At 37.3% G+C, this 24,511-nt stretch overlaps 1 protein-coding gene across 1 annotated transcript; it reads right to left on the minus strand.

The window, feature by feature from the left end:
* Positions 1 to 4,556: 4,556 nt before the first annotated feature.
* Positions 4,557 to 24,234, minus strand: LOC110870124 (protein SQS1-like). The gene is made up of 3 exons (XM_022119326.1): positions 24,090 to 24,234; positions 23,719 to 23,864; positions 4,557 to 4,775 (listed from the first exon to the last, which is right to left on the minus strand). Exons 1-3 carry the CDS (start codon positions 24,232 to 24,234, stop codon positions 4,557 to 4,559), a joined length of 510 nt encoding a protein of 169 aa, XP_021975018.1.
* Between the last annotated feature and the right edge of the window lie 277 nt (positions 24,235 to 24,511).

A 24,511-nucleotide genomic window follows, 5' to 3' on the forward strand; every position in this document is an offset into this window, starting at 1 on the left:
TTTGTGAATTCCCCAACGTCTTTCCCGATGAGTTACCCGGATTACCCCCAAGTCGTGATATCGACTTTCGCATCGACCTCATTCCTGGAGCCAATCCTGTTGCTAGAGCTCCTTATCGACTCGCTCCATCCGAAATGCGCAAACTCTCGAGTCAACTCTAGGAATTACTTGATAAAGGCTTTATTCGCCCTAGCACCTCTCCTTGGGGCACACCGGTCCTTTTTGTCGAAAAGAAGGACGGGTCGTTCCAGATGTGCATCGATTATAGGGAATTGAACAAGCTAACAATCAAGAATCGCTATCCCCTGCCTCGAATCGATGATTTATTTGTTCAGTTACAAGGTGCTCTGTGTTTCTCGAAGATCGATCTATGCTCAGGCTATCACCAATTACGCATCCAAGAGGAGGATATATCCAAAACCGCTTTTTGCACTCCTTACGGCCACTATGAGTTCGTTGTTATGCCTTTTGGTTTAACCAACGCACCCGCGGTTTTCATGGATCTGATGAATCGCGTGTGTAAACCATTTCTGGACCGCTTCGTCATCGTGTTCATCGATGATATCCTGATGTATTCCAAGTCGAAAGCCGAACACACGCAACATCTACGTTTGGTTCTCGAGCTACTCCAAGGGAATCAACTCTATGCGAAATTCTCCAAGTGTGAATTTTGGATAGAGGAGGTTCAATTCCTCGGTCATATTGTCAATAGTCAAGGTATTCATGTCGATCCCGCAAAGATTGAAGCTGTTAAGAGTTGGGTTACGCCTAAGAACCCGTCTGAAGTCCGTTCTTTCCTCGGGTTAGTGGGCTATTATCACCGATTTATCGAAGGATTTTCTAAAATCTTCATGCCGCTCACCTCTCTCACGCATAAAGACAAGCCTTTTGTCTGGGGAACTGGACAAGAGACTCCCTTTCAAACCCTCAAGCATATGCTTTGCAATGCTCCCGTTCTTGCTTTACCCGACGGAAACGATGACTTCGTTGTCTATTGTGATGACTCGAACCTTGGTCTTGGTTGTGTTCTCATGCAACGAGACAAGGTTATCGCTTAAGCATCTCGTCAGCTCAAGATCCACGAGAAGAACTATACAACCCATGACCTCGAGCTAGGCGCAGTTGTTTTTGCGTTGAAGATTTGGCGACACTACCTTTATGGTACAAAGTGTACGGTCTTCACCGACTATAGGAGCCTACAACACATCTTCATCCAGAGCCAGAAGGAACTGAATATGCGTTAACGCCGATGGGTGGAACTTCTCAATGATTACGACTGTGAGATTCGTTATCATCCTGGCAAAGCAAATGTCGTTGCCGACGCCCTCAACAGACGAAGCTATTTGCATAGCGCTCGTAATATTCCCGCCCAGCATCATCTTGAAACTCTCATCCGTGATGCTCAACATGCTTGCTTTACCGAGCGTACTTTGAAGAGGGAAAGGATTCTCAACGATGGAGCCCAGCTAGTGAGTAAGTCGAATGGGATATTCCATTATCTGGACCGAATCTGGATCCCTAAACAGACCGATTTGCGACAGACCTTGATGGACGAAGCCCACAAGTCCCGATATTCTATTCATCTCGGTGCCGATAAAATGTACCAGGACCTTCGCTACAAGTACTGGTGGCCGGGCATGAAGAAAGATGTCGCTTTCTATGTTTCAAGGTGCCTGACTTGCTTGAAAGTCAAGGCCGAGCACCAAAGACCCTCTGGCTTGCTCGTCCAGCTTGAAATTTCCATGTGGAAATGGGAGAGCATAGCCATGGATTTCATAACGAAACTTCCGTGTACGACCTCTAGTCACGATAGCATCTGGGTTGTTGTTGACAGTTTGACTAAATCTGCTCATTTTCTGCCAATTCGAGAAGACTACAAGGTAGAAAAATTAGCCCGAATCTACACCAACGAGATCATCAGTCGACATGGGATGCCTCGCGACATCATCTCTGACCGCGATGCGCGGTTTACCTCGCATCTGTGGGAAACGTTTCAAGCTGCTCTAGGTACTACGCTTAATCTGAGTACCGCATTCCATCCCCAAACCGACGGTCAGATTGAAAGAACGATTCGTACCCTTGAAGACATGCTCCGTTCATGTGTCATTGATTTCGGTGGTAATTGGGACGCTTACCTACCTTTAGTCGAATTCTCTTACAATAACAGTTATCATTCTAGTATACAAATGGCACCGTTTGAGGCATTGTACGGAAGAAAATGTCGATCGCCAATTGTGTGGCTTGAGATCGGAGATGCGCAGCTAACCGGTCCTGAGCTACTGCAAGAGACGACTGACAAAATCCTCCAAATTCGAGACAACCTGCTAAAAGCTCAGAGTCGTCAGAAAAGTTACGCCGATAAACGACACAAGCCCCTCGAATTTGACGTTGGCGACCATGTACTCCTAAAGGTATGTAGGTCCCTTTTTCACAGGATCTAATCGACTGGAACTTAGATGAATCGGATATGATCAATGCGCGGAATTCATTGAATCAAACTACAGATATACGATAACAAATTCAAGCTCTGAAATAATGTCTGATCTTTCATTAGTCGAATCTGAAAGTACACGAGCGCCTTTGAAAGGTCAGACTGACATGAGTTCGCTAGAGAGTCAAAATAGCAAAAGTTACAAATGAACAGTTCGGCTAGCTATTTATAGGCAGTAACATCAGGATAGAGTGAGTGCTGGCCAATCGGCTGGGCTAGCCGATCGGCTGACATGCTGTTCGATCGAACACCATGTTCGATCGGTTAGGCTTTCCGATCGGCTGGGATAGCCGATCGGTTAGCATGGTCAACAAAAGTCAGCACTTAACATTTACGCGCCATATCCTGATCTACTAAACTATCTAACATACATACATACATACATAAATTGTTCACAAACATTACAAAACATGACTACATACTGACGGAAGCTACAGACGTATACACTAACAGACTCCCCCTCGGATGTAGCTGTAGTTCCTTCCAGTATAGTCTTCATTTCTTCCTGTTCCTCCTTCGCTCTTTCGCCTTTTGCCTCCTTTTTTCTTCTCTTTCTTCTAACATTCTTCGCCTCTTGTGTCTACCTTCAGTCATCTACAATTTTCTATACTCTGGGTCACCATCACGCTTTCGATCCCATTTAGGAATTTTATTTTCTTCAGATTCAATTGGCGTCTGATCTGTAGGTGGTACAATCCCCATTTTTCGTCTTCCCAATTCAGCTGCTCTCTTTGCTATCTCTTTAGACCTTTGACTGCGTTTGTATCTTTTCAAGAATTCATCAATTTCAATGTTTCTCCATTTAGACTTCCAATATATACCTGAATTGATGTCTTGAGCGAAGCATACATCCACAATAGATTGATATTGCATTGCTTGAGCTTTGTCTCTTTTTTCATAAACGATCTTGTTTAGGAACAAGCAATCAATGTCTTTCTTTGAGCAGTTGACAAGCCACATTGGATCCAATATACTGATTCTTCGAGATTTTCCAGTGGACTTGTCATAAAGAGAGATAACTGCCTCAGCCGTTGTTTCATTGTAAAACCATTCTTGAAATAAATCATGAAAATCTTGCTTGATGGCTCTGAGAGGCATGTTCTTCAAGCACTTGGGTGGCTTTACATCCAGAGTTATGTCTTTCTTTCCATTTTCCAAGTATGTGATAATCTGCCTTGGATACTGTGGCTTCCAATCAGGATAGCCATTCTTTGCTTGCAATTTGATGTAGTTCCACAGATCTTGATCATGTTGTCTAACTTCAGGACCATAGTAGAACTGCTTGATGTTCTTTGTTTTTACCAACTCATCCACATCCCACCATGGTAGAGAACTGATATCTGATAAGAACTCGAAGTATTGAACTCCTTCTTCTCTCCTGATGGCATACACTTTAAGATCTTCAAGGTATCCCCATGATAGATTTTTGTTGTGAGTGAAGTACTGAAGAGCTCTGAGAGTTTTTCTTTCTTTAGGCATATTTTTAAACCATTTCTTTCGCTCTTCAGCAAGAATCTCTGTCGGAATAGTTTCAGGAACACCTTCCGTGGAGATCTTTTCAACAATTTTCCTCTTAATTTCATCTTCATTTCGGTCTTTCAAACATCTCAGCAAATGAAGGAAACGTTTCATCAACCCCAGCATAATGAAAATCAATTTCATCTTCGGATGAATCTGAAGCATCTTCAACAATCACATCATCATAATGATCTGCTTCATATGCATATCTGGGCTCGAAGTCTTTTGCTGGTGACTGAGGAATCTCGTCCTCAATATCAAACTTAAACTTTCCTTCTTCTAACCCCAACTCTTCTAGCATTTCAGCTCTAGTTCTTCTAACTTCAACTTCACCTTCTTGTTGAACATTCAAGTAAATGACAGTTGGGTTTGAAAGAAATACCTGATCAGCATGCTGCTCTCCTGATGATGAAGCTTCATTTTGTAAGTCATCCTCTTGTTCATTGATTTCATCATTCATCAATTCATCGATTCTTTCTTGAACAATTGGATCTGTGATCAATAACCCGGAAGCACCCTGATCGTTATCATCATCTCCCTTATCATCTTAATCATCATGATCATCAGGCTTGTCATTCTTTTCCTCATTATTATCATCTTTATCTTCTTCTTCTTCTTCATCTCCAAATAGCTCTACATCGGAGTCATCATCAACGATTTCTCCACGAGCTTTCATTTCCTTTCTTTGCCTTTCTTTAACTTTCATTTGACGAGCAACTTCTTGAACATTGTAAGGCACTGGATAGGCATCACCAACAAGTACGAACTGATTTGTCTTCCATTCCAGTAACAGCACTTGTCACACCCCGACCACGTAAAACAACAAAACGTGGCGGAATCTTCGGGGAGTGTTGTAACAGAATCATTGTTTCATAACACATGGAAAAATTGAAATGTTGTTTTATTGATTAAAAGAGTTACAATATCTTAACAAATAAAGAAGTATAACAAAATTAACTAGTCTTGCATCTTTTATTGTCACTAAGGCCCAAGTCCGCCTATGTGTATCTTGATCAATCCTATGCATCATCTCCTAAAACACATGTGAAAATAGGTACGTCAGCATAAAAATGCCCGCGAGTACATAGATTTTATTGATTTAAGATTCATGACTTATAAGTTTAGAAAAAGTTATTCAACAAAAGTCAGTCATGATCCTTGTAAAATGTTTTGTTTTGTAAATCATTTGAAAAGCAATAATAGATATGTATATTTAAAAGAATAATGTAAGGTTAAATGAATAACCAAGTAAAAATGAATTTGTATAAAACAAACTGTTCTGTAAAACAATGTCTTGTGAAAAATATGTTATTTGTGTAAAAATGTATAAATCCAAATTGAATGATTTAAATAACGCTACGACATGTAATATAATACAAGCACTTATATATAGGAAGTACCAGCGGCGTATCCACCATGCTTGTATCACATTACACACGTCTCGTTACTTAAATCACTTACCCAAACAAACCACCAATGTAAATTGCCCATGTCTAAACCAATTGTCAAATGTCATTGTGAAAACCATGTCAAAATGTTTATGTCAAGTGTCAATCATGTAATGTGTAAACAAAATGTCATGTATGGCAAGTGAAATATGTATCAACTAAACCATAGGTGAAAATGCAAAAAACAAAGTATTGAAGTAAAACTCAGTTTAAATCAATGTTATGTTTTGTGGAAATGCATGCTATACTGATACAAACATCTATGCGGTGTTGTGAAAATTCCATACATTCAAGTCTTTAGACAGCATGATAACCTTAAAAGTTATCAAAAAGAAATGTTTTCAGATTCGGTCATTCCATCCATCTAAACAAACCTAGGATTTTAGGAATGGGATTTGTCAAGTCCTATGGTACCACTACCTACTACCGAGCGGCGTGATCAATGTTAATGAATGTACATTTGTGACATCTGTGCTTGTGATGTCATTATACAGACTCTGAACAATACAATATTAATAAAACAGTGTGTTTTGATCCCAATGTTTGTCATTTATGTTTGGTTTTGTGCCCGCGTTGATTTTTGATCAATTTAACGCGACAAACACTCTGAAACATCATAATAAACTTAACATACCTTAAATAACCTTTACATAACTTAGAAATAAGTTTTGAAGGCTTTGGTATGGCAAAAACAAGTTATTTCGCTCTCAGGGACTATTTGCGTCAACTTGCAAAAGTCTGCCGTTTCATAAGACAACGTACAGTCCGGAACATGATCATAAGTTAAACATACCATATATAACCTAAACATGGCTTAGAAATAAGCTTTGATAGGTTCGGTGTGCCAAAACATGCTTACATGATCTTACAGGGACTAAAAGTGTCAAAAACGGTGTAAGTTTGCATTTTCGCGCATATCTTACGTTCTGGCCTCATCTGGACTTCCAAAATTTTTGTACACACTAAAATATTTTTATTTTAGTGATCGGCATGCAAAAATACCACTCGTCACTTAATTTGGTTCGTACACACGTCCGTTTGAGTTTCGTCGTAATTTGTCGAACAACGCGACCGTACGACCAAATGAGCTGACATCCGAGAGTGTTCCAAGCTTATTTTGAGCCCTCTAAACTTTATTGACCTTGTAGAGCCTTGAAAATGGCTTAACGGGGGTCAAAAAGGCCTGAAATGGACTCGATTACATGCAGGGACTAAAGCTGCCAAATTTGAAACTTGTGCTGAACTGGGGAGGTCAGGCGGGGCGCGTAAGCCCAACCCCATTTCTTACACGGGGCGCCTGAACAGCCCAGTAACCAGAAAGTTTGTTTTTGGCTGCTGTTTCTTAATTCAGGGGCTGTTCTTGTAATTTCTAAGTTTATGTGTTCTCCAAGGTTCCCAATCAGTTCTTAACATTTGTAGGGTTGAGATCATTCCTTGTTGGCCACACAAACACATGGATTGATCTTGTGCATCACCAACAAGTATAAATAGCCCATCCATTTCATTCATTCATTGCTCATTTCTCTTTTCTCTCCTTCATATCTGCTTTGGAAGCTCTCTAATCTGATTTGGGACTTTGTCTTCTTTGTAGAAAAGATAGCAAGGACCCTAAGTGAGCTTCTTTCATTCTCTTTATTGCTTTTCTTTATGTTTATGCAGAAAGTCAAACAGTTTGGCCAACAGTTTGACTTTCGGTTTTGACCATCAATTGGTCAAGTCAAAGTTCAATTGAACTTTGAAACGTGATTGTAATCACGATAGTTATAATCCTTCGTGATTATAGCCGCTGATTACCACATTAACTAGTTGTAGTGTCGAGTCAAAGTTTCGGTCAAAATGCGTTTTAGCACGCATTTTGCAACGGAACTACTTTAGGGTATCAAAACACTTTGTTTTGATACCAAATCAGTAGGTTAAACATGTTTTGACATGTTTAACTCGACACTCTTAGTTTGTGCTTGTTTAGGGTCGTAAGGTAAGCGGTCTAAACAACCGCTTAGACTTTCGAACCTGACCCGTTTGGTCGATCTTTAGGATCCGACCAAGCTTAGTTAGTGATCATAGTTACATAGGTAATAACCTCAGAGGTTATACCTTATGATCACATAGGATTGGTTAGTCGTATGCTTGTTAGCTTGTATGCCTATAGGAAATGACCAAAATGCCCTTTTGAAGCATAAATCCGTATTTTGACTATGTGAACATATTTTTAACATATAATCTGATTTAGTAACATGCTTAGGGATAATTGGGCATGTAAGACTTGACATAGCACATAGATTACCATCCGAACATAGTTTTACACTAACGACGCCTTATAGTAGCTTATGTTACCATAATGTGTCGAAATGGGTCAAAAGCACTTAGGTAGGCTTTCCAATCAAAATGTAGGGCCTATTAAATCATACCATATGAGTTCAATTACTCATTTGATTTATAGAACCTCATTCTATCCTATCTCCCGACTTAGGAGCCGATTATTAACATAGTTACCTATACTAGGTGCCGGTTGATTCCGTGATACTTGGAGCTTAAATTGGTCTTATTCTCAAGACTAATTAGCAATCCCAAGTGAGTACATAGTTCCCCTCTTTTACCGTTTTCAAATATTTTGGGGTGATACACATGTACATACGTGTTACTTTCGTGCATTTCATGCTTTTATGACATAAACATGCTAGTTTCACCTAGTACACTTATAATACATGTTTTCAATTGTGTTTTGCTATGTATGTCAAGCATGCTAGCGCATTGATTTGTTACACATTTGATGCATATGTTCATTTAGCATATGTACACATTGTTTTTACATGACATTTCTGCTATGTATGTTTAATAAGCATGCTAGCACATTGTTTTACATGAACATTTCTACTAGGCTTGTTCATTTAGCATTCCTAGTACATGGTTTTCATAGCATGCTTACATTGGTTATGACATTTGGTGTGTTTAATCGGGACAATAATACATTCATTAACATTGATCACGCCGCTCGGACTTATGAATGGTACCATAGGAATTGACAACTCCCGTTTCCGACTTCCTAGGTTTGTTTGGAAGTTGGGAATGACAGAATCCGACAACATAATTTAGATAAACCTTTAATTCGTTTAAGGGTTTGTCGCCACAGTCGCAAGGCTTGAATGTATGCGATTAACATTACTGCATAAATGTTTGTAATCATAAAGCATTGTTTTTCTGCAAAACATAACATTTGATTTAAACTTAGGTTTATTCAAAAACGTTGTTTTGTACATTTTCTATGGGGTTGAGTAGCTTCTAGTTATTCACCATACATGACATTTGTTTCACATTGACATTTTTCACATAGTTTAAGTAGATGATTTCCTACTTGTTATGCATTACATTGGTTATACATGATATATGTTTCACATGACATTCAACGTGGTTTTCACATGAACATTTTTGGCATTGAACATTACATTTTGACTGGTTATTGATAAGTGACTTATGTAACGGGGCTATATGTTATATGATAAAAGCATGGTGGATACGCCGCCGATACTTCCTATATATAAGTGCTTTTATTGTATTATGCATTGTTGCGTTATCTAAACCACTTAGGCAAGACATGAAACATTTTATATAAAAACATGACATTATTTTACAAATTACATATTTTATACAAAGTCACTTTCACTTGGTTATTCATTTAACCATGCATTGTTCATTCGTTATCATTCGATTTTCATATCGATTTTCACATTGTTTTACAAAGGAAAACATTTTACCAGATTCATGACTACATTTTGTTAAACACTTTTCAAACCACAAGTCATGAATCTGCATAAACAAAACCTATGTATCTCACAGGCATTTTTATGCTGACGTACCTATTTTTACATGTGTTTCAGGTGCTAATGCATGATGATGCTTGTGCTTCACTTAGGCGGACTCGGGCCTTAGTGACTTAAAAAGACAGTTATTATGTTAGTTTAGTTTGAACTCAAAGACAATGTAACTTTAATTTTAATAATACATAACTTTAATTGCCATGGTTGTTGAAACAATAATTCTGTCGCCACTCACCTCCCTGGTGTTTCCGTCGTGGTTTTGTTGTTTTGACGCGGCCGGGGTGTGACAACATTGTCCTATTTAAACAAACCAAATGTCATACCAAAATGTAAGCATGTGATGTGATGTGAATGTACTAAGTATGAACAAAATGAACATACATAGCATGTGATATGATGTAAAACAATGTATTAGTATGATGAACATACATAGCATGAAAAGGTAATATAAATCAAATGTACTAAGTATGCAACAAAGGACAAACATAGCAAAAACATAATGAAATCATGTACCAATAGTGTACTAGTGAACATAGCAAGTATATGATGTGAAAACATGAAAAGCATGAAAGTAACAAGTAGGCACATGTGTTTCACCCCAAAATGTTTGAAAAACAGTAAAAGAGGGGACTATGTACTCACTTGAGGGTGCTTAGAAGTCTTGAACAACAACCAAGCAAAGCTAGAGGGATCACGGAATCAAACGGCACCCTATATAGATAACTATATAAATAACCGGACCTAAATCGGGAGATTGGATAGTATGAGGTTTCGTAAACCAAATGAGTATTGGAACTTATATGATATGGTTTAACAAAGCCCATATACTAAAATGAAACCTAAGCTAAGTGCTTATAACCCATTACGACCCGTTTAAGTAGCTTATGCTACTTTAACGCGTCGTTCGCGTAAAACGCGTTCGGAACGCCTAACTAGCCCTATGACAAGTGAAATATGCCTTAACATGTTTAATATTGTTGCCAAATCGGTTTAGATGTCAAAAGTTATGTTACTTATGCTTAAAATGAATTTATGCGTGAAAAAAGGGTATTTTGGTAATTTATCTAAGGCATATAAACTACCTATTATACAACTACTTAAACGAAGTGACCATAAGGTATAAGCTCGGAAGGTTATTCCCTATACAACTATGGTCACCTAAAGTGTTTGGTCGGATCCTAATGATCGACCAAATGGGTCGGGTTCGAAAGCATAAGCGATTGTTTAGATCGCTTACCCTTACGACCCTAGACAAGCACAAAACTAAAAGCGACGAGCTAAACATGCTAGAACATGTTTAGTAAAGCTAGAAAACATGTTTGGTATTAAAACAAACGGTTTTAATACCCTAGAGTAGTTTGGTCACAAAATACGCGAGAAAACGCATTTTGGCCGAAACTATGACTCGTCACTGAGCCTAGATAACGTGGTAATCAGTAGGTGTAGTCACTAGGGACTATATCCATCGTGATTACGCTCACGTTATGAAGTTCAAACGAACTTCGCATTGACCATAAACTGGTCAATGCAGAAAGTCAAACAAAGTTTGACTTTAATGCTAAAACGTAAAAGAACGAAAGAATACTTACAACAGGTCCAAGCCTTGAACATTTGAACCCAAAATTTCTCAGGTATGAAGTTCCACAAGGGGATCTTCAACTTAGAGAAGATGTTGAGAGCAAATATGTGAAGAAGAAGTGAAGAGGAGGTGGGTAATTATAGTTTTTGCACAACCGTTAGGATCGTTCCTCGATTATTGAGCTTTAATCTGGACCATACACATAGGGCACATGGTTTTGGAATACTAGGGGTGCCCCAAAACCAGCAAACGGTATTGAAAATGTTACAAAATAGCCCCTAGACATCAAGAGAGGTGCTGAAAAAGGACCTGCAAGTGCAAAACATGGTGTTTCTGCCCAGATGAGGTGCTCGCGTAGCGCTACGAGATAGGCAGAAGGTGCTCGCGCAACGCTAGCAAGTGCCAGCTTCAGAAAAGTTTCAAAATGGCAGAAATGGTCCCTGCAGCCCGTTTAAGCCATTTTCGATGCGTTTAAACCCCGTTAACCTCATTTCAAGGCTCTAAAATGAAGTTAAAGTATAGGAACTCAAAACATGCTCAAAAATATGTTGGATGTCGGTTCGTTTGGTCGTATGATCGCGATGTTTGCTTAATTACGACGGAATGCGCATAAGCGCGAAAAACGATCCAAATTGCGCGACGAATGGATTTTTCTTATGCTAAACACTAAAACAAAATATTTTAATGCTTACATAAATTTTTGGATGTCCGGATATATTCAGAACGTAAGTTATGCGCTAAAATGCAAACTTATGCACTTTTTGACGTTTTTAGTCCCTGAATGACCTAAAAGTTTATTTTAGCACACCGAACCCCTCAAAGCCTATTTCTAAGCTATGTAAGGGATATTTAGGGTGTGTTTAACTTATGACAAGTTCCGGAATGTCCGTTACAGTACAAATTGACATACTTTCGCAGTTTGTCGAATTTAGTCCTTGTAAGCGAATAAACTTGATTTCGGCACACCAAACCTTCCAAAACTTATTTCTAAGTTATGTAGAGGTTATTTAAGGTATTTTAAGCCTATGTTACTGTTCCGGAGTGTTTGTTGCATTAAACTGGTTATATTTACGCATTAGTGCGCGTATAACCTTCCAGAAAGCGATTTAGAACCCGAAATCGAACAAGAATTGATATGTGCAAATGATGCACATGTTTATACAAATCCCAAGTATGAAATATAATATTTCATTGGTTTGGTATTTGTTTGATGGTTGAACTGACACAGGTGTCACAGTCTCCCCTACTTCAGGAAATTTCGTCCCGAAATTTATTTACAGGAAACTTGTGAGAGCTTGAAACATGAAGTTGAAAAGATCAAACAATACTAGTTAGAGTCTTGAACGTCTAGTAACTTTAAATAACGTCATGCTTGCAATGTGAGAGGGACACTTCTATACAAGTATATAAAGTGTTATTGGTGCGTCCACCGTACCTCTATTACATTGTTCGCATTTCGTTATGGTTGTCACTATTGGTTCTTACACATAATAAGTCTTACCATGGTTTCCGTGCACTGAACTTCATAATTATGTATACACCCATAATTATGTAATTCCTTGCATAGTCCGCACAGTGCATCTTAAAATATGTAGGGGAAGAAAACAACGAATGATCCTGTGATGATTGTGGCTAGACTACCATAGGGTCCTTTTAATTGAGTCAATAAATGATCTCTAGACCGCCAAGGAGCCTTTTCAGCTTATATCATCACATGTCATTCTTAACCAGATTCTGAATCAATCTTTTGACTAGACCACTCAAAGGGTCTCTTTTTGAATCATGGAATGGTACTATATAATCCAAGGGTCTTGACTACCATGTAGAAGCCCAATAAGGATTTAAGATAGTACCTTTTTGAATATCCTACTACGAATCCCTCATATAAAGATATGAAAGGTTCTACGATGATTTGGATAACGAATATCCAGAGTATACAAGGTTCTGCAGCCCGTTTAAGCCATTTTCGATGCGTTTAAACCCCGTTAACCTCATTTCAAGGCTCTAAAATGAAGTTAAAGTATAGGGAACTCAAACCATGCTCAAAAATATGTCGGATGTTGGTTCGTTTGGTCGTATGATCGCGATGTTTGCTTAATTACGACAGAATGCACATAAGCGCGAAAAACGATCCAAATTGTGCGACGAATGGATTTGTCTTATGCCAAACACTAAAACAAAATATTTTAATGCTTGCATAAATTTTTGGATGTCCGGATGTATTCAGAACGTAAGTTATGCGCTAAAATGCAAACTTATGCACTTTTTGACGTTTTTAGTCCCTGAATGACCTAAAAGTTTATTTTAGCACACCGAACCCCTCAAAGCCTATTTCTAAGCTATGTAATGGATATTTAGGGTGTGTTTAACTTATGATCAAGTTCCAGAATGTCCGTTACAGTACAAATTGACATACTTTCGCAGTTTGTCGAATTTAGTCCCTGTAAGCGAATAAACTTGATTTCGGCACACCAAACCTTCCAAAACTTATTTCTAAGTTATGTAGAGGTTATTTAAGGTATTTTAAGCCTATGTTACAATTCCGGAGTGTTTGTTGCATTAAACTGGTTATATTTACGCATTAGTGTGCGTATAACCTTCTAGAAAGCGATTTAGAGCCTGAAATCGAACAAGAATTGATATGTGCAAATGATGCACATGTTTATACAAATACCAAGTATGAAATATAATATTTCATTGGTTTGGTATTTGTTTGATGGTTGAACTAACATAGGTGTCACAGTCTCCCCTACTTCAGGAAATTTCGTCCCGAAATTTATTTAGAGGAAACTTATGATAGCTTGAAACATGAAGTTGGAAAGATCAAACAATACTAGTTAGAGTCTTGAATGTCTAGTAACTTTAAATAACATCATGCTTGCAATGTGAGAGGGACACTTCTATACAAGTATATAAAGTGTTATTGGTGCGTCCACCGTACCTCTATTACATTGTTCGCATTTCGTTATGGTTGTCACTATCGGTTCTTACGCATAATAAGTCTTACCATGGTTTCCGTGCACTGAACTTCGTAATTATGTATGCATCCATAATTATGTAATTCCTTGCATAGTCCGCACTGTGCATCTTAAAATGTGTAGGGGAAGAAAACAACGAACGATCCAGTGATGATTGTGGCTAGACTACCATAGGGTCCTTTTAATTGAGTCAATAAATGATCTCTAGACCGCCAAGGAGTCTTTTCAGCTTATATCATCACATGTCATTCTTAACCAGATTCTGAATCAATCATTTGACTAGACCACTCAAAGGGTCTCTTTTTGAATCATGGAATGGTACTATATAATCCAAGGGTCTTGACTACCATGTAGAAGCCCAATAAGGATTTAAGATAGTACCTTTTTGAATATCCTACTACGAATCCCTCATATAAAGATATGAAAGGTTCTACGATGATTTGGATAACGAATATCCAGAGTATACAAGGTTCTGCAGCCCGTTTAAGCTATTTTTGATGCGTTTAAACCCCGTTAACCTCATTTCAAGGCTCTAAAATGAAGTTAAAGTATAGGGAACTCAAAACATGCTCAAAAATATGTCGGATGTCGGTTCGTTTGGTCGTATGATCGCGATGTTTGCTTAATTACGACGGAATGCGCATAAGCGCGAAAAACGATCCAAATTGCGCGACGAATGGATTTTTCTTATACCAAACACAAAAAAAAATATTTTAATGCTTACATAAATTTTTGGATGTCCGGATGTATTCAGAACGTAAGTTATGCGCGAAAATGCAAACTTACGCACTTTTTGACGTTTTTAGTCCCTAAATGACCTAAAAGTTTATTTTAGCACACCGAACCCCTCAAAGCCTATTTCTAAGCTATGTAAAGGATATTTAGGGTGTGTTTAACTTATGATCAAGTTCCGGAATGTCCGTTACAGTACAAATTGACATACTTTCGCAGTTTGTCGAATTTAGTCCCTGTAAGCGAATAAACTTGATTTCGGCACACCAAACCTTCCAAAACTTATTTGTAAGTTATGTAGAGGTTATTTAAGGTATTTTAAGCCTATGTTACTGTTCCGGAGTGTTTGTTGCATTAAACTGGTTATATTTACGCATTAGTGCGCGCATAACCTTCCAGAAAGCGATTTAGAGCCCGAAATCGAACAAGAATTGATATGTGCAAATGATGCACATGTTTATACAAATCCCAAGTATGAAATATAATATTTCATTGGTTTGGTATTTGTTTGATGGTTGAACTGACACAGGTGTCACAGTCTCCCCTACTTCAGGAAATTTCGTCCCGAAATTTATTTAGAGGAAACTTGTGAGAGCTTGAAACATGAAGTTGAAAAGATCAAACAATACTAGTTAGAGTCTTGAACGTCTAGTAACTTTAAATAACGTCATGCTTGCAATGTGAGAGGGACACTTCTATACAAGTATATAAAGTGTTATTGGTGCGTCCACCGTACCTCTATTACATTGTTCGCATTTCGTTATGGTTGTCACTATTGGTTCTTACACATAATAAGTCTTACCATGGTTTCCGTGCACTGAACTTCATAATTATGTATGCATCCATAATTATGTAATTCCTTGCATAGTCCGCACAGTGCATCTTAAAATATGTAGGGGAAGAAAACTACGAACAATCCTGTGATGATTGTGGCTAGACTACCATAGGGTCCTTTTAATTGAGTCAATAAATGATCTCTAGACCGCCAATGAGTCTTTTCAGCTTGTATCATCACATGTCATTCTTAACCAGATTCTAAATCAATCTTTTGACTAGACCACTCAAAGGGTCTCTTTTTGAATCATGGAATGGTACTATGTAATCCAAGGGTCTTGACTACCATGTAGAAGCCCAATAAGGATTTAAGATAGTACCTTTTTGAATATCCTACTACGAATCCCTGATATAAAGATATGAAAGGTTCTACGAGGATTTGGATAACGAATATCCAGAGTATACAAAAACACAAAATGCATAAAAGAAAACACAAAATGCATAAACAAATAATCACATAATTGTTTAACTTGATTTTAAATTTGTTATCATTTTGCTAATTGCGCACAAGTATTTAAAGCACATTAGGAATCCATTCCGTGGATTTCATTTGGTACTTTAAACATTATCAAGAATCTAACTATGAAGATAGAAAGATCTTAAAGAGGAAGTTCGATTTTGATTGTAAGGAACCGAAATGTTCGAATTAAGGCACACAAGGAATCCAATTAAGGATTCTAATTTGAATGACAATTATCCACAAGGATCTAATTGGGAAGATAAAAAGATCCCACATGGATTTTGGGAATTGAAGATGTTTTGAAACCTTGCACTAGATGTGCTTAAGTCAAAACATGAAGTAAAAATACTTATGAAGTTGAGATGCTAGATATGCCAAGGCGACATATGAAGCGGAATTTGAAGGTTAAGTCATTGTATGAGGAAAATATTTCGAAAACTATGCATGGGGTTCTAAAATGTGTTCATTGTTTTTGGAAACCTTATATATAATACTTTTGAAATTATAAAGTAGGTGTATTAGGTAGGTATATTTATAAAAATGTTTTAAAATCATGCAAGATGAATTTTGAAATTATGTATAAGGTTTTTGAAAACATGAATGGTGCTTTTGAAATCATGCACTTGATATAAGTAATTATACTGTATTAATAACATTTTGAAATCATGAAGGTCGTTTTTGAAAACATAGACAATGTTTTTGAAATCATGGAGGTTGTTTTTTTTTTTGAAAATATAGACAATGTTTTTGAAATCATGCATATGATATGTTACGTAAATACACTATATTAAAAACGTTTTTGAACTATATATAAAATGTTTTTGAAATCATGAAGGTTGTTTTGAAAACTTATGTTATGCATGTTGAAAAATCAGAACGTAATGGGTATGAGATTTGAAAATACCCTTAGTTATCTAACCAGGGGATTCGAAGGCACAGATGTGCTAAAGCACGATTACTCATAATGTCACTTTATTTCATGTACCTCATTTCTTAGAATGAAATGAGTATTTAAAACTTTCAAGGAAATCATGAGCGATCACTTGAAAGGGAGAATCACAAGAGTAGTTTGTAAAGAACATAATTCCTTGATGTAGGTATCATAGGGAAATGCCATACAGACATGTAGCTACATTTGTATATCAGAATTGCGAACAACGACTTTTATTTGTGAACAAAATAGATTGTTTCACAATACAAGAAAACAAAAGAAACAAAGGCATAAGACAGCAACATCTTTTGCTCGGCCAATTGCTTATCCAAGGGTTGGATTTGCATTGACAATCTTTGGGCATTTGTTCTTGAAATGGCTCGTTTCACCACAGTTGTAGCACGATCCACGTGGAAAACGAACTTGGATAGGGTTGGCTTGTGGTTGACTCGGACCACCTTGGCTTGGGTTGATTCGACAAGTACTTGCCAGGTGATTAATTCGCCCACATAATACACACACACACGATACTGCAGGTGAGCTTGGTGATGCCCGTTACATTTGTCACATAGTGGTGCTGCTCCCTTGTATTGCTTCTTAGTAGGGGGTGTTACCTTTTGGCTAGGTCCTGCTGGATTAGGTGCAACTGCTGCGGGTTTCTTTGAAGCCTTACGCTTCCTTGATTTTGGTGCAGGCTTGACTTCTACTTTCCTCAGTGACTCTTGAGTGGCTCCATTTTTGAGGCTAGCCATGGCAATACCTAAATCCACGGACTTCAGAATTACTTCGCCTATTTGCTGGGCAAGCTTGGCTGCTTGCTCGGACATTCGACCGTTGTTGCGGTAAAGAGACATTCTAGAAGAAAAATGAAAGACATAGGAAGCAACAAATGAAATGTTATCGGATAAACAAAACAGAAAGGCAATGCATACGAATTGCGATCATTTGTTTGCTACCTAAGGCAAACAAATGAGACGATGACAAATCAAAGCAAACGGGTCATAATAATGTATCGCTGAAGACATGCTTGCCTATAAGTGAACACTCACCCCAAGAGTTCCCAGGTAAGAGTGACTGGTCCGATACTGCGGATTTGTACGAACATTCTAGCCTTAGACAGAAAACTCAGAGTACAGGCATTCACCCTTCCAGTTTGCATGTGTTCACATTATAAGACCCAAACTTTGACGAGAATTGAAAACTTAGAGGGTTCAAAACCTAGTAATCAATCATCCTAGAACAGATGATTAATTTTCAAAGCGGTTTTGAAATTTATGTTCTTGTTGTGGTTGTCGCCTAAGGATAGGTGACGGTATTGTTTTATGACTAAACGCAAGTAAACTCGCGTTAGGGTCCTAGGAAGGTTATAGACTAGGTCAAAGTATTACTAATAACCTAATTCCCTATAACCATGAGCTCTGATACCAACTTTTCTGTCACACCCCGACCACGTAAAACAACAAAACGTGGCGGAATCGTCGGGGAGTGTTGTAACAGAATCATTGTTTCATAACACATGGAAAAATTGAAATGTTGTTTTATTGATTAAAAGAGTTACAATATCTTAACAAATAAAGAAGTATAACAAAATTAACTAGTCTTGCATCTTTTATTGTCACTAAGGCCCAAGTCCGCCTATGTGTATCTTGATCAATCCTATGCATCATCTCCTGAAACACATGTGAAAATAGGTACGTCAGCATAAAAATGTCGGCGAGTACATAGGTTTTATTGATTTAAGATTCATGACTTATAAGTTTAGAAAAAGTTATTTAACAAAAGTCAGTCATGATCCTTGTAAAATGTTTTGTTTTGTAAATCATTTGAAAAGCGATAATAGATATGTATATTTAAAAGAATAATGTAAGGTTAAATGAATAACCAAGTAAAAATGAATTTGTATAAAACAAACTGTTCTGTAAAACAATGTCATGTGAAAAATATGTTATTTGTGTAAAAATGTATAAATCCAAATTGAATAATTTAAATAACGCTACGACATGTAATATAATACAAGCACTTATATATAGGAAGTACCAGCGGCGTATCCACCATGCTTCTATCACATTACACACGTCTCGTTACTTAAATCACTTACCCAAACAAACCACCAATGTAAATTGCCCATGTCTAAACCAATTGTCAAATGTCATTGTGAAAACCATGTCAAAATGTTTATGTCAAGTGTCAATCATGTAATGTGTAAACAAAATGTCATGTATGGCAAGTGAAATATGTATCAACTAAACCATAGGTGAAAATGCACAAAACAAAGTATTGAAGTAAAACTCAGTTTAAATCAATGTTATGTTTTCTGGAAATGCATGCTATACTGATACAAACATCTATGCGTTGTTGTGAAAATTCCATACATTCAAGCCTTGAGACAACAGGATAACCTTAAAAGTTGTAGGATCGTGTTCTGACCTAATTGAGTCGTTCAGAGGCGTTCAACTACGTTTCAGGTGCGGAATTACAAGAAACGGAGGTAGAAATAGCTTGTTCTTCACTAAATATGCTGATTTTATAGATCTGACAACGTTTACAGCTCAAACTTCACACCGGCAGCACTTCGGCATGGAATGCAAGAAGATCGATCTGGTTTCGCTCGTGAGTACACCTATATATAGTGCAGATGGTTTCGCTTATACGTACATGTCCATATGAGCGAAACCTCATATGTTCATATAAGCGAAACTATCCTGTCCATAAAAGCGAAACCTCTTTCTAATGTCACTATGAGCGAAACCAGCTCACTAACAACATACACTCCCTGTTTTCTCGTAAAACGCGCCCTAATCTATACAATACAATGTAAGACTCGATACAAGACAAAGTCGACAGATGTAGTGCACCAACAGACTCCCCTTCAGATGTTGACGGAGTCGTCCATCGAGTCATGACAATGCTGTGTCTTCACATCTTCAGTCTTGATCAGTCTCTGGGCTTTTCTCTTTCTCTCTTCATCAACAGACTCCCTTTAACTTGAAAATCTTCAGACTCCCCTCTCGATTTGCTGGCATTTCTTTGTTCTTCAGCAATATCTACATCAGAATCATTGTCTGGCTCTTCATGTTCCTCGATCGAAACCTGGCTATTTTCTAGCTTGAGTCTCAGGATCGACCTGGCACAACTTAACCTGCATAGACTCTTCCTCACAGTAAGTTTTTAAATTTAACAAATTTAATGCTTCAACAGTCTGAAATAATCAGATGACTCCCTCTCATAACATGTGCACCAACAACATGTATGTACTAACACTGACTCTTCCTCAAAACTAACTGTCTGCATCAGCAACTACTCTCCCTCAATTCACACACACATGATGAACCACTTGTTGAATTAGAAAACATATTTTGACATTAAGATACACTCCCCCTCACAACAATGTCATCATGTTTAGCACTTGGAATTTTGAAAATCAGCTTTCCAACATCAGTTGTCGAAAATCTTTTTGACTTTTTCAAAAGTTTATGCTAAAACACACACAAAATCTTTTAAATTTTTAAATTTTCTGAAAGAAAGTAAATGACACTGCTTGAAAATAACAAAATGCAGAAATGAAATATTTACAAACAATATTTTTGTGAGTTCGTGTAAGAGGATCATATCAGTTATGAGACATGTCACTAACACCGTTAAGCTTCATTGCATTTTAAGTTCTAAACAATTTACCTAGATTGTCAGTATATTTGTCCACTTAAATTTTCACACAAATTTCAACTGATCCGAGATAGGATATTAATGTCTTAATAACTTGAACTCATTCGTGTGTCCTACTACTTGAATATACTCCCGTATCCAGATCTCAATATTCAGTCTTACAGGTGAGTATACCACAGATGATATCTGTATAGGGTTTGATGCGAGGGTCGTGAGAGCTCAGGTCGATACTTCCGTATACGCAGAGAGATGACGGCTTCGACTTTTGGTGTGTCCCCTTTAGAGGATCTTTTGATTTCAACAGCAGCGACTATCAATTTTATTGTTTCATCAGCTTGCTGAGGGCGATGCTATGTTTCAAGCATTTGCGGAAAGCATTATCTGGGGACTAGGTCAGTACTTCCATACAACAGAAGTCCCGGGATAATACCCCAGATATCACTGAGCATAAAGACCTAGTATCTCAGAATAAGGGACCTTTCAAACAAGATTTCAGGGGTTACCTATATATCCAAGAAGTTATTAACCCACAGAACAAGCAAGTTTGAATTTTTATGTTTATATCTCGTCACAATTTACTAAGTGTGTAAAAACCTACTGACACATCCATAGTAAGATTGTTTATCACACTTTTCTTTACATTTCTTTAGCATGTTGTGACAGTCCACTGATGTACTATCATTTCCTCTTTTTACAACAAAAACTCATTTTTGATTTTATCATGTTTTTGTCTTTTTCAAATTTTCAAATGTTTTTGGATTTTCTTAAAATTTCTTACTCCCCCTAAAATGCAAACACATTAAGGAAATTTGAAAACTACTAGACTCTTGACCCACTTGAAACATACAATGTAAAACAAACTGTACAAAAACTTGACAACTGATATCGAATCGCATCAAATCGCCATTCACTATGCATAAACAATCAGAACTCCCCTTTCAACAAACCATTTTCTCATTTAGATCTCAAAACACTTAAGTTTGTTTTAATCAAAATGATTTTTCCGGAAAATGAGTTTGTGTTTATAACTTGTAGAATTATCAAAAGATTTGGGGTTATGGTTCATCATCTTGTTTATCAATCAGATATGTAGTAAATCAAGTACAACTTAATGTCCCTGATTTACCATTTGCAGTTCAGAAACCTCTGTACCACTTGTAAAAATAACCACTTGTAGTTTTGACTAAACAAAACCACTTGTAGGAATGAGTCATCTACATAAACCTCTTTACCACTTGTAAGACTAGTCATAAAGATGCCGATTCCTGCTTCTCAATTACCAACCTGGAAGCTCCGGCGTAGTCCTTTCACCTGTAAAATTCAAACACTTTCAAAATTTTTCAAACAAACTTTCCAAACACTAGAATGATGCCGATTCCTGATCCACGATAAAAACTTGGGATCTCCGGCGTAGTCCTAAGACTATCATGGGAAACAAACTTCCATCCAAGTCTTTTCAGACTTGATGGTTTTTAGTTCTTGCGCAGTAGGGTTGTATGTTGCCATTTTAGTAGCATAAAAATCTTTAACCCCCTTAGCTTTCCCATTCAACATCTTCCCAAAAATTTTCTTTACACTTCCATTAAATGTTTTCTCGACATCAAATTCATTTTTCTCTTTGTAAAACTGATTCGAGATTTCAATTTTACCAACTTTCTTTTTAACCTCCTCAAATTTCAGTGATGGAAACTCATCATCATTCACTGAAATTTTCACCTCTCCTTGTGGCTCTTCTGGCTTTGTGGAACCAGATTCATCGCCGACTTTCACATCAACCTTCTTAGCAACCCACATTTGGTTGTCTTTTTCTTTCTTTTTATAAAAATTCTTCTTCGAACACTCACCAACCTCATAAGTTGAGTTTTCAAAAACTTTAAGTTTTTCGGTTGGTGGTTCAACATCAACAACCTTTTCTTTTAATTTCCTAGAAACTCCCTGTTTTGATTTGGCAATTTTCTGACAGTTCCATGCAATATGACCAACTTCATTGCATCTGTAGCAGGTACGAGTTTCCTTAGAATGTGACACTTCAGATCCATTTTTTCTCTTCTCAGCAAGAAACTCCTGGTTTGACTGTCTCCAGAACGGTTTCTTTTGCTCGTCTTCTGAACTTCCTCCTGAAACAAATTCTGTTTTTGTTTTAGAATTTTTCAAATTTTTATTATTTTCTGATGGAATAAAGCCTAAACCTTTCTTTTTGTAGCTACGATTGTGGTTTGGTTTCTTTTGAGAACCCGAACCAGAATTGTAACCATTTTTCTTGTTTAATCGTTGTTGAACTCTTGAAGTGTACTTTTTAGGTTTTTCAGTAAGATTTAAATATTTTATTTCAGAAATATTAATTTCTGTCATTTTGAAAACCTTTTTGATCAATACAAAACGAACACTTCTTATTGGATATTCTTTGTCAGAATATAATTTGTCCGAATCATTTAAAATGTATGCTACTTCAAATGTTTCATCATCCAAATTTGCTTTTGATAACAAAAATTCTTTACTGTAAGACCGTTTGACCGACGAATTTGACCCTCCAGACTCAGATTTTGACTCGGACTCCTCATCAGTATCCAACACCTGATCGACCACCTTTTTGATTAACTCAGACTCATGATCATTGTCAGACGGGGTAAATGTAACGTCAATGTTTTCTGGTAATTCATCAGTTGTGTCAGTTTTTAGCTTTATATTGACTGCTTTTTCAAGTTGCTCCTCGTTTGGTTTTCTAGGAGAATATCCTTCCCAAATCGGAGGCGGACACTTGTTATAGCTAACGGTCGGTTTCTTACCACAGTCTTTCTTCTTCTTTGGCTTCTCATCTTGAAAAGCTTCCATACCTGCAACAGTTGGGTAAATACGTTTAATAAGATAATCAGAACTTGAATAACTTTGCAATAAACGTCTAATTCTATCATTCTCAATCTTTTCTGTCTCCAACTCTTGCTTCCATTTCGCACTTTCTTCGATGTAGAAGTTGATTGCCTTTTGTTTTGTCATCATCACAGCATTCATCATCGTTAGTGCTTGTTCTCTTTCTGAATTTGTCTTTTGGAGACCAGTTACTGTTTTGTTCAAGACATCATATGATTCTTTCACATAGTTAAGGTTGAACAGTAACTGTTCCTTCTTCTTCTCATACTCTGCAATTATGTCATCTTTTGTTGCACATCCCTTGCAAGCTTCCAAACACTTCTCGCAAGGCTTTACAATTCAACAATCTTCTCAACTTCGATTGTTTTCACCACTTCAATCACCTTTTCTTCTTCAATCACCTTTTCTTCTTCAATCACTTTCTCAGCTTTAGACATCTTTTCTTCACTTACCAGCTCAGTCTTATCATTCTCTTCAGCAACACTTTCAATCTTCATTTCCATTTGCTCTTTTGCAGCTCTTTTTGCCTTTAGCTTTTCCATGTGATCTGCAAAATAGAAATGAAAACTTTCAGGAGATAAATGAGTTTTGGCAACATTGATATGTTTTTCTTCCTCATCATCACTGCTGCTATCAACTGGTGACTGATCAAACTGTACAGATTTTTCAGAATCAGCATCTGATAAACCAGAATCTGACGGTGTTTGATCAAATACAACTTCTTTTTCTGAATTAATATCATTCTGTACACTCTCATCAGAACTTTGTGAACTTTCATCTCCACTAAGTGAACTTTCATCAGATGCAACAGACTTCACAGTTTCCCCTATAGATTTCATCCATGTGGCAAACATGTCTGGTTCTCTCACAATCTTGGCAATAAAAGCTTTAAAGTCACCCTTTTCATCAACAAACATATCCAAGCTGAAGCCTTCAGGTAGTTGTTCATCATCTTGATCAACTAAACAAGCTTTGCTATCAGGAGATATGTAGTTGCTCCAGTTGAAATCCACCAAACATGCTCTCTTCGAATCCTCAATCTTTCTACCATGAGCCGTCTGCGAGTCTTGTGATTGACCAACTTGCTGATAAATGGCTTTCCGGTAGTAATAATCTTTTCCAAAAGGATTCTGAGCACCGCTAGCTTCTCTGTTTTTGCATTCTCATTTGAAATGGCCTTTCTCCCTGCATCGA

The sequence above is a fragment of the Helianthus annuus genome, chromosome 8 (assembly GCF_002127325.2).
Source record: "Helianthus annuus cultivar XRQ/B chromosome 8, HanXRQr2.0-SUNRISE, whole genome shotgun sequence".
NCBI lineage: Eukaryota > Viridiplantae > Streptophyta > Magnoliopsida > Asterales > Asteraceae > Helianthus > Helianthus annuus.

Excerpts from the sequence above, each read along its gene's own strand:
- LOC110870124 (XM_022119326.1), bottom strand. The coding sequence starts at position 24,234 with ATGTTTGTTGATGAAAAGGGTGACTTTAAAGCTTTTATTGCCAAGATT. Across the intron at positions 23,865-24,089 it reads TTCACTTAGTGGAGATGAAA|ATCACATGGAAAAGCTAAAG; the intron begins GTTCACAAAGTT and ends TCTATTTTGCAG. Across the intron at positions 4,776-23,718 it reads AAGTGATTGAAGAAGAAAAG|TTCGTACTTGTTGGTGATGC; the intron begins GTGATTGAAGAA and ends AAGACAAATCAG.